Raw genomic sequence first — 11795 nt, 5'->3', positions numbered from 1 at the left:
TAGAGCATACGGAATAACAAATATTACTTGGTCATAACACTGGTAGCTATTCTGATGTGTGGGTGGTGGTGATGAATGTCTATTATTTGGTTATGCTAATTCTATTTCAGAACACCCAGGGGGATCATTGTCCTCAGTCTAGCGCTGGACTACAAATGGTAGGTGGCAAGAGCCTGTCCCAAGCTGGCCTTAGATGAGATAAAAACGAAACGCCAATTGTGCAACGCGTTCATTTCCCATTTTCCTTTTTCCCTGTTAGGGAGTACAGGAAGAATGTGTGCAACTGAAGTCTAAGATTGAGTTGTTTGTGGGCACATGCAAACCCCTGGTAGAGCTATTAGCACAGCCTGCAGAGTTTGATTTCATACTAGCTTCACATCAAGGGAACATGCTGTTTTAAGAAACAATTCTCCCCTTGAACAGCATACAGGCTTCATCATGCACTGTGTTTTATCTGAGCCATGCATACCTGTTGAAACAGTTCAGACAAAGAGATCAACGAGTGGGAGCAACTTCAAAAGCCTATCACAAACACTCTGGCAGGTCCCTGGGGCCTAGCCTTAGAATTGTCACCGTAGTATAGAAACTGTAGGAGGAGAGAGCATTTGTCTGTGCTCATAACAGAGGGAAACAAGAGGGTGGAAAGGCGTGTTGAGAATACAGATTGTTCCTGGTGGTTTTGTTGATGCGTTTTCTTTTCATATCTAAGAGACACAAACCGCTCAGCCAGGTCTCCCTGTATAGCACTAGGCCTTGTGTAGCCATTGTCTGATGGCTTGCTCGCTGTGGCTGAGGAGCTGCCGAGTGCTACCATCGTGCTAGCTGGAAATCTCTGGTATCGGATAGCTCCCCTGCATCACAAGTCAGTTCTACATCTGTCAAAATCCATCCAGTCCTGAAGTGGCAAAGAGATGCCAGTTTTGAGGGCCTGTGGCGTGTTAAGATGATGTATCCAGCATCACACAGGCAATTGCTGTTGACATCCCTAGCAAGACCTGACAGTAACATGTTGGAAAGCCTCCTGCAGCTAGTATATTATTAGCTACATAAAGATGAGGTTGTAAAATAGATTTTCTCCTCAGTTCTATGCAAATAATAAAATTCAACCAAGCCGAAAAGAATTTTCTGTTTCTTGGACAAGCACAATTAATTAAGAAGCTCACAATGTTTCAGTTGGAAATATTTTTTTTCTACAACTAGCTTTCCTGTAAGCAGAATTGCTTTGTCAAAGTTTTGCTGCTTCTTGCTTGATCAGAAGCAAACTGCAGCTATGCAGTAGGGTGGTGCAACCTCTCTTGCTTAGGGAGCTCTGTCCCTTTTGGGTGCATGCCATTATCTTTTCAAAAGATTTACATTCTTCTACAGAAAAGATGGGGAATGTGCCAGCAGATGCAGCACAGTAACATGGCAAGCCTCTACATCCTGTTGTTTCCTCTTACCCCCCTAAGAACTTCTCAGGAGCTGACTGGTCCCCTCTTTCCCAGTGACCAACCAAAAGCCTCTGGCTAGACCTTAAGCATATGAAAGCAGTCCTCTCTACTGCTGTTACTCACTAGCAACTGGTCCTTGGAGGCATTTGAACCTAGAGCAGAGCTTTTCAAACTCTTGTCTCACAACACGTTAGTGTGTCAGCTGCAATGTGTAAGGTGTGTCGTGTGAATGCTCCCTGCGTTCCCCAAGGGGCTGGAAAGGGGTTAGTTTAACCTCTAGTTTGCCAGCAAAGCTGAATTAACATAGTTGCAAAATGATGCATGTCTAAAATGTTTGTCACCAAGAATAAAAGTTTGGAAAGCTCTGACCTAGAGATTGCCTATAGCCACCATCATCATCACCACTAGTAATTGTTCACAGAGTTGTTCTACAATCTTTTAAAGCCATCTAAGTTAGCGCTTGTTGCATCTTGTCAACGAATTCCAAAAGTTTTTCTTCATGAGAAGAATTTTCTTTTGTCTGTCCTGGACCAACTGCTAATGGGTCTCTTTGCTGAATCCCGATAAGCAGGAAACTATCCACTTTCTCCCCACCAAGCACAAATCTTACATATTTTTTTTCATGAAAAGACCCCAAATGCTAGATCCAATCATTTGTTGGGAACATGTTTCATCTTTAGCAGCACTGTGGTTGTACTTTGTTAAGCTCAAAAATATAATTCAGCTGGTAAGTGCATATCAATGCAGATATGGAGAGCTCTACTTCTTTCTTCCCTCCAACAAGAGGACCATTCACTTATTCTCGCTCTCAGTGTCCTGGGGAAACCCAGCCCGATGGGAGGGGTATAAATAATGTTGTTGTTACCAACCAGTTACCCATCCATGAGGACTTGTCATTTTATCCCATAGCGGTGAAGTTTGCTCAGGAATCTACTGAAGAACTATCCGTGGCAGAAACCATGTTGATTCTTAAATGATCTTTTAATAATGCTCTCTACCAGTTGACCTGGCCCAGATGATAAGCTAACTAACTTCCAATTTGCATGATCCTGCTCCCTTTTTAGAAGTGCTACATTAGACTATAGTAGCAAATAGCTAATGCCATCTAACTTTAGAAGAACATTGAGAGTCAACATGGCGCTCTCCAGATGTTGCAGACTACTATTTCTATCAGCCCTAGCCAGAGTGACTAATGGTTAGGGAAGGTGGGAAGTACACTGCACAACAACTACCCTTTCCCAAGCACTTCATTTCTTGGCCACTCTGAGTTCTTTACACTCCCTCCCTGGAAGTTCAGGCACAAGTCTCTGTCCTACGTCTTCCACTGTTGACTATATGCAGTGAATTTATTCAATTTTGCTGCTTTAATCACTCTTCACCCATTTGTTTTCTAGCAACCCAAATAGCTTTGTTCAGTTTCCTGCTTCTGATGAATTTTAGAGATTTTTTAAAAAAACTTTGTCTCACTTAATTTATTGTCAAGTTAGATTTGAGAAACTTAAGATTCTTTTTCTAAAGGAAGCTTGCTTTTTTAAAAAAACAACTTCCTGAATGTATCAACGACACAGACCTCTTTATAGACATCATAATATACATCATACTACTACTGGTATACATCCTTGGTGTGTGTATCATTATGGTCTAAATGAACCTTCAAAACATTTGAGAGATTTGATCTTCTTAAATCCCAACTAGTTCTCTCATTGTTTAGAATTCTTCCTCTGCAACTAAGACACTATATACTGTACTTGTTTGGAATAACAACTTTCAGCTTGGCTGTTTGAAGCCCTAGAATGTCACCTACTGCCTAATGACTGAACAAATGCAACTGAAGATGTTTCATAAAAATGAATTACTTGATTGCTGCCACCCCAGAACTTGTATTAATATTGTCACTCAACCTAAGTTGGGGTGTTTTTGGTGGGGGTGGGGTGGGGATCAGCTGCTATGAGGATGAAAGACAGGATTATGGCCCAAGTATTGTTAGCCTTAAGTGCAGAACTAGATTTTGCTTTCCATTCTTTCTTGTAAAAGTAGAACACGGGCACTTAATTATTCAAAATGAACGCCAATATTAAGGTGTTAAATGTTCTGACAGCAGATTGAAACAATATTATTTACATGTGACTTTTATATATAAAGAAACTTTATTTTTTTAAAAAAAAAAAATTAAATAGTCTCTAACCCTTAACTGCACAGTAAGCATATGCATTACAGGAGGAAACAAAGGCAGAGCTCTGCTCACACGACACCATGCAAGTACAATGCCAGGAACTTCTTGAATGTGTCTGGTTGATAGCCATGTATTCCAGCTGGAATCTGTAGGGGGGAAATTTTGGATTTTCAATGTCTGTCATACACATTAATACAGCAATACATTTCACTGTGCTCAAATACCATCTTAAGTTTATTCTCATCCTGTCCCTTCCCTGGAACAAAGGAAAGGAAGCAATTTCTTGAAGAGGATATAAAAAGGATTCAAACAACTTAAGGTTTTGTGTTTTGTTTTGTTTTACTTTTGGATATCCTGAAGAGATGTTGTCAGAACCAGGCTCTAATCAGCCAACATGCCCTTGAGTATGGCATTATCGTTAAGGTATCTGTGCATGCCTGTTACGAAGTTACGTGTACTTTTACAATGATACACACTGGTCATTTCTGCTTGTAATGCACTCCAAGTAATCACATGGGTGCTGGGCATGAAGCACCTCAGTGCTACTGAGAGTCTAACTTACTGATGTTCAGGATGCCCCCCATTCTAGTTTCAGAGAATTAATATGTAGCCTCTAACGGTTCAGGTTATTTTGGTCTCCAAGTTTTTCTGTCTAAACTATAAAGCTAGATGGAGCTCCTGTGGCAGCAAGTCATTCTACCTTCATCAACATACCCGGACAACTTTCTTCTTGATTACTGGACGACTCCTGAAATCCTCATACAGAAGATGATCTGCATCCATCCAGGCCAGGTTTTTAACACCATTGCTAGAGTCTAGATCTGTTGTATTCAACTGGAACACCAGGAAATGGAAGCGTTGGCCATCTGTAGCCACAGTCTGCACAACAATGGGGTTCTCCAGGACCCTGGGCTCATCCTAGAAATCGGCATGAGAGGGAAGTGTGAAATTAGAAGCCATAGGATAAGCTCCGTTGGTCAAGAGAAATGCTGTACAGTATTCAAAAGAAGAATACTGCCTATTTTATAACTGGATGAAACCGTGAATGGGTTCAATTCTTAATGAAATAAAGATAAAAAGGCACACAGTGTGGCTGTATCAGAGGTGGTTAACTTGTGGCCCTCCAGGTGCAGTTGCACTGCAATTCCCATCATCCTTATTAGTGCAGTCCAACCACCCTTGAAGGGCCACAGATTCCCCATCCCTGATTTACTCTTAAGCTTTGCCACCCGAATGTACTTGAAAACATGTAAAATTGTCTGTCCACATGTGGATAACTGGGGATAGAAGGTAGCACAGGAAAGGGTCACAATGGATGGTAGAAAGATGCTAGACAGCAGCGCAAGCATCTGGCCAGGAAAATATTTTGAGTTGATAAGACAGGCTGGCAGGGCAAAGAACTACAATTATGTCTGATTTTAGTTTGGGGAAAGAAGTGGCACCTACTTGGAGGGTTTGCCAGAGGCCAAGCCAAACCTCAACAAAAGCTGCAGGACTTGAGGACAATCTGTGACAGCTCTCCTTGCCCATAAGTTCAAACTCCAACTATCAGCTACAAAAGCTGCTTCAATCCCCTTGGGCTTTTTTCCTCTTCTGTTCAGGTACCAGACATTTACCAGACTATTATTTATTCAGTATTTTATATGAGAAACTCATGTTGAATAGAGTACCATGACGCCCACAACTGACCTAGAATTCAACCAAGGCTTTTCAGCTAGACTACTGGATGACAAGGACCATACAATTTAGCAACAAGAATTTGTTTTCCTACATCATAGTCAGTCCCCAACAATCCCACACTCCCTGTGCACAGCAGAAATGGAAAGTGCCAGCTTTTTAGGGGGTTTTTTAATGCAACTTATGGATCACAATACCACAGTGTCCTAGCACTGCCAAAACACCAACTCAGAAATACACCAAGCTTCCATGTGGATGTGCCCATGGAAGGTTGGAGAGCAAAGCACAGAAAGAGGAGCTTCAGAAAACTTTTGCCTCTAAGTTAGGAACAGCAGCTAGCGTGGTGACCATTAATGGAACGATTGGACAAATAGAAGCAACTAACTGCCATCTCCTAATTTGGACAGCATATGCCATAGTTTTTCTACAAAAATACTCACCCCATATAGCTCCTTTGCTTTGGCCAGAGCATTCCCAAAAGCAAACATTATCATTTTTGCCTGAAGCTGTGGTGGCCTCATTTTACGTATGCTGTCATACTCAGCAATGTACAGAGTGTGAGGATAAGGATATGGGTACCCTTCTTGGAAACCTAAAGCACAAATCAGGTGATAGTTAGAACTATTTCACAACTCATTGCTCAAGAAGAAGACAATTTCTAAAGTGCAATTAAGAAACCTGACATGTTAGTGTATTGACTTCAACCCCCTATTCTCACATATGCCATCTGATACAATCTCATCCATAACAAATTAACTTCTGTGAAAATGATTTTTTTTCTTAATCCTCCAAGCTCTAGGAAATTCACCTGTATCATTTTTTATGTCATATGCACGAACTTCTTGAAGGTCAATTGTAGGCAAAACAGGGTAGAAGGTTTCTAAAGTGTGGTTTTCAGTGGCTAATATCTCATCTTTGGAGGCTATAGGCCGTAGAAGGTTCGTTGCATTCAAAATCTTCCCGTGGGGACCACGAACCTGAAGTAGAACAGATTCTGTAAAGGAAACAGTGGACTGTAAATAGATCCTTCCTCACTAGAACTATGCTGAAGCTATCAGCTGACCCATATAAACACCATTCCGAAAATGCTCTTGTAATCCACTAGCACAGGGGGCAATCGCCTTTTCTGTTTGGACAGCAGGTACTAGCACTCTCCTATTCATGCTTCCTCCCATGTTGAGCAAAAGAAGACCTTCACCACTTCCCATGAATATGCATAGCGAAATCTACAAGTCATCATTGAGTGATTGTGGATACTTCCCATATACTTATTTAGGGGAGCTTACTGTTGTATTCTTAGAACCATCAGGTCCAGGAAATGTAATGGCACCCCCTTGGCTAGGAAGGGAACCTAGGCTAGCGTGGATGTCAATGAAACATGGTATATTTTCTATAAAGGGTTTCTGCCCTCCAAGACTGAGAGCAAGTGGAATCAGTTACTACAGGGACTGGGTAGATGGTCAGCAGATCAAGCTAAGGAAATCAATTGGTTCATGGCCAAAATTAAGATCATATTTTTCTATCAAGCTCTATTATTTTCAGGAACACAAGTCCCAAATACTTTGAGAACATAAACTACCAATACGTATTTTACAGAAATGTCCTGTTAAAGATTCAGCATTTATATCAAATGTGCACATTTTTCAAGTTTACAGTAAAGAACAGTCCCCTCTAATTTCAGGAGAGCTATAAAAGCCGTTTTGTTACAGCAGCACAGCTCTAACAAATAATGTTACTTGTACAACACTGGCTCTATAGTAGGGGTAGGAAACTTGTGACCTGCCAGATGTTGTCAGGACTCCCATCAGTTCCCAACCAGACTGGCCAATGGTGGGGGATGATGGGAATTAACTCTATGGGATTTTCTCTATCCTTCTACTTATTCCCTTTTTGTTAACATACAGAAAAAGGCTCTTGTGATTTTACCTCAAGGGCACTCTTTCTGATGCTAAGCTGTGGACCTTATAATCTTTCTACAGAACCTTCCTTATAAACAAAATACTTATTTTGACTTGTTTGTTAGAATCCCACACATTTCCTCCAATCTGGATCCCAAGATGGCTTACAAAAAAAGATGGATATATAAAAACTACAAACAGAATCCAAATAATAAATAAATAAAAATCACCAATAAAATTCCATAAGCTTCAGAGCAAACAGATCATATGCCTTTATTTCTTAATGGTGAGGGCTGACCATATTTCCCCAAGGAGGAGCCACCACTGCCCTGTCCCACCACCCTCCACAGGGCTTCTCCAGCTGAGAAGGCAATATGGTGGACAGTACAGGGAGAGGTGTTCTTTTAGACAATTCTACTTGGATAAAGAGACATACCTCGTTCCCATGCAGCTGCCACTCTGTAGTCTTGAGCAAACATTCTTTTACCCAATAAGGGGAATTTGGCTGTCATCGTCCTGCATAAGTGAAGCAAGTCTTCTAAAAGTACAGGGCTTCAGAACAAAAAAAAAATAACTGGACATTAATTTGTAAGTATTATAACATTTGCAATTGGCTAAAAGCATGCATGTTCAGGCTCAAATGTGTGTTACACTTCACACTATGTTTCCAACCAGTGTTCAGAATTCGCTATGTGTATTTTGCACCTGACTATTGGCCACTTGTGACTAAGTGAAGATGTCAGGTACCATCCTGGTGCCCAGACATCGCCCTCATCAAGCGGTGGATGCCTGGGGATCCTCGGATCTGGACTGTTTCCACACACTAGCAACATATCCTGTAGAATTCTACCCATTATATTTTATCTGCACAATCAGAATGAATTTCAGAAACCAAAAAGTTGTATTGAAAAATACAAATGGCAACTAGACATTCCATTTTGGCAAACGGAACGCTGGTTTAAGGAGTCATTTGGTGTCTAGCTTATGTATCTGAGTTTCTAACACTGTTCCCAACCACCAACGTTGAGCTGGAAGGTCTGCAGCAGGCTCCTACTCACCCTCACTTGCATGTGAGTGGAAATTCCCTGTACTTGAACACGTTAATGGTCAGGGACTAGAGGGAGTGCTATGCACGCAAATACACGGAAGACCATTCATGTGTTCAGCCAAATGCCTTAACACAACTTCAAATTATAGTTACAGTTAATTATACATAGGATAGTACACCAGGTATTCATTATTAAGAATGCCAGGAATCAATAATTAAGCCAATCAGTGTTACCGGCAATCATCTGGAAACAATATTGTGCAAAGGCATAAGCAGAGCTACATTAAAATAGTTCTGTGCAAAAGGTAACCCAAATTCTATGGCAAGTCGCCTTTTGCATAATTTATTCTACTTCTAGTCATGGGCGATGACTGGAGGTGCGAACGCAGGTGGAGAGAGTTAATTTTTATTATTAGATATTAGATATTTATCAGCAGTAGGTTCAAAACAGTAATTTCTTCTTACAAGGTGTAATCAATTTATGGAATCCATTGCCATGAAGACCACTAGCCAAATTAATGAAGGCTAGGTTAGGTCTATCAGCAGCTATTGGCAAGGCAAGGCAAGCAGGCTAGATCCCTATCTCCCCCACTCCTCCAATCACCAAATTTGACAGGCAGGAGCAGTGGCAGCACTTTGAAGCCCCAATGATCCACCATGCTCTCTGCATGCACTGGTGATCAGATGTGCTTGCACAGAACCAGTGGTCTTTAAAGGGGTCTCTGCAAGCACCTAAGATCAGCTGCTTGTTGAAACTTGAAAAGAGCCACGCAGGCTTTGCAGGAGCTGCCAATGATGAAAATCAGTAGAGCCTTTTTGGCACAGTCCCATCTTTACTGACCAATAGGACAAGTAGACATAGCTTGGCTAAAAGTCTTGCAGGGCAAATGGAGAGGCTAAACTCAGTCTTAAGCCAACCACTGGCTTAAGAAAACCTCCTGATTCATAGCCAATGTACCTCCAAAGCTAGTTGCTGGGGGAGTGGCATTCCCTTTATGCTGAGTTTGTGAGCTTCCCAGAGGCATCTGATTGGCCAGAGTAAATAGCAGGACGTTGGATTTTGGGTGTGATCTTCTTATGTCCTTAAGTATGGTTAATAACCTACACTACTGCCCTATAGGTTCTGAATGTTTTAGCAGTCATTCCTCAATCTTTTTTAGCCAGTCACTAGAAACTCATTTTAAATACATGTTAAGATTCTAAAGTGAATTCTGCACTTATACAGAATCAAAGAACATACACAACCTTATCCATAAGCTGTTCTCATTCAGAACAAAGGTGCAGAGGTAATTATTCTTCAAATCCCTCCTTAATACACAGATTTTCTATGAAACCTTTGGCACAACCCCCTCAATGCTTAACTGTAACAAACCCAACTGCATGCAACCAAAATCATCATCCATTCCTGTCTCCCCTTCCTCTGTTGCTTCCCCACGTCAGATTTTTGACTGTAAGCTAAATAGGGCAGAAACCTGTCCTTCTGTACTCTGTAGAACACCTCACACACATCTGAGGTGCAGTAATAAAAAAGTAAACTTCCTAATTTTTAATTTAAACACATACAAAGGCCAAGAGTACAGAATCAGTCTACATGGAACATCTCATGACAGTTCCCCAAACACTTGATAGTGAAAGCATGCTTTTTCTGAATTAAAACTGGACAGCACATTTGATTCTTACAGCCCCAAAAGTTGACTTTTTAGGGTGAATGGAAAACTAACTGCCTGTATCTCTGCATGAATCACTGCTCTGCAAGGAGGCATAACTGATCCAGGCTATTAGTTCTGCTGTATTTGTCACCACACTGTTTGCTAACTGCCTTATTAAAAGAATAAAATATATAAGCTGTTATGACAATTTCAGAAATGGTCCCAAACAATGGAACAACAAAAAAAGAAACTTGAGCCAAAGACTTACCAATAGGTTTCTCTAGGTACATCCTCCTCACTGCTACCCCAGAGGCGTGCATGATAAATGGCATTCTGGACTCTCTCATCCTGGTTTTCACATTGATTAGCTGGGTCATTGATTATGCTAAGTATTCGCGGAGGTAAACCTTGTGTCAGCTTTGTCTTGGTTAGCCACAATGCTTGCTTTACACCTTCAAGTAAAATAATATATTACCAGTGAGCATCTTTAGTACTGCACCTTGCACTTCAATCACTCTTACACAAGAACAAGGACTTTTCCACCATCCTTTTTAAGATTTGGAGCAGAGCTATTCTAGAGACAAAATGGAGCAGAAAACCAAGACCACCTTATAAATGCTGCATGCATTGCAGTTAATTACTTAACAAAACCTGGACAAGTATAGATAAGTTGGCACAATGTGGCCCAACAAGTTTGTGTCCATTACTTTGCAGTTCCTGCCTTCTTATAACTACCACCTTTAACAGTATTTATGCTTTCCAAATACTGGGCTTTTCTTTGCAAATAACGATTATGATGCTGGACAAGATAAAGCAAGTAACAAATTTATTAAATAATTTTACATTGGGGCAGCTGCCTGAGAGAAGAACCATGTGACTGTGCTAGCCTCCTAGGCTGGCCACTGTCACCTGCTCTGCTCCGATGTGGAGTGCTTCTGGGAAAGGCCTGCTCTTTAGCAAGAACAAGACAGCCAGCAGTGCCACATCAGCGAGGAGACAGCTTGTCACCTAGGAAGCCAAAATCTCCATAAAGGCAGAGCTATAGAACTGTGCCATTAAGAACAGCCCCTTTAAAAACTTGTACATAAGCTCCCTTTCCCCTCACGTGCTGTTGCTGTATGCCTTTTTTTAAACTGAGACTGTCTACTCGGAGAGCCTTTTCTAGGCTGCAGGACTGGGTGTCCATGCCATTAATTGAGTGCTCCTCGAATGCCTGATCTGCATAACCCAAGCTCAGCTTGTCACTTCGCAGGCACCAACCTCTGGCCGGTCCCTTCCTTTCACCGCCCCCTGCATCGCCTGCACTCGAGGACTCCCTCAGAGCCCAAGCCATCCTGACACCAAACACCCCGAAGCTGGCGAGCCTTCCTTGCCCACCGCCCACCAGCCTCGGTCAGCGCGGGGCCCGCAGGCAGCCCTCACCTTCCAGCACGCGAGTCCGCTGGTGGAAGACGTAGCAGGGCCGCTGCTTGTAATTGGGCATCTCCTCCAGGCGGGGGCCGCGGTCGTGCCAGGGGTCGTGCCACCCGCGCTCCCACTTGGGGTGACGGGGCTTGGCCAGCCAAGGCACGCGGTACAGCTTCCCCTCGTACGTCACCACGTCGAGCTCGGGAAACTGCTCCCGCACCGGAGGCACTTTGCGTAAGTACCAAGGCAACGGCGCGCCCGGCGGCGGCCCGCGCACCGTCCACGGGGTGCGGGGCAGCGGCTCCCGAGGACGCTTCGGCCCGTAGGTGAATTTGGCGCGGCGCTGCCCGCAGAGCGCCCAGCACTGCGCCCGCTGGGCGGGCAGCCGTACGGCCAGCATCGCTGCCTCCACTCCACGTCGCCGAGTCCCCCCACAGACACCTCACCGCCCGCTGGCGGCGGCAGCCATTTTCTTTCCGCCTCCGAAGCGCATGCCGGGTAGAGGGGCGGGGC

General features: G+C 43.0%; 1 protein-coding gene across 1 annotated transcript; it reads right to left on the bottom strand.

Annotated features, from left to right (window-relative positions):
* Nucleotides 1-3558: 3558 nt before the first annotated feature.
* MRPL37 (mitochondrial ribosomal protein L37) lies at nucleotides 3559-11777 on the bottom strand. The gene is made up of 7 exons (XM_083448165.1): nucleotides 11298-11777; nucleotides 10144-10327; nucleotides 7615-7730; nucleotides 6089-6274; nucleotides 5721-5872; nucleotides 4318-4521; nucleotides 3559-3749 (listed from the first exon to the last, which is right to left on the bottom strand). Exons 1-7 carry the CDS (start codon nucleotides 11680-11682, stop codon nucleotides 3672-3674), a joined length of 1305 nt encoding a protein of 434 aa, XP_083304291.1. The 5' UTR covers nucleotides 11683-11777; the 3' UTR covers nucleotides 3559-3671.
* Between the last annotated feature and the right edge of the window lie 18 nt (nucleotides 11778-11795).

This window comes from Podarcis tiliguerta (assembly GCF_965153285.1).
Source record: "Podarcis tiliguerta genome assembly, chromosome: 6".
Lineage (NCBI taxonomy): Eukaryota > Metazoa > Chordata > Lepidosauria > Squamata > Lacertidae > Podarcis > Podarcis tiliguerta.
This window is presented reverse-complemented; position numbering and strand designations above follow the sequence as displayed.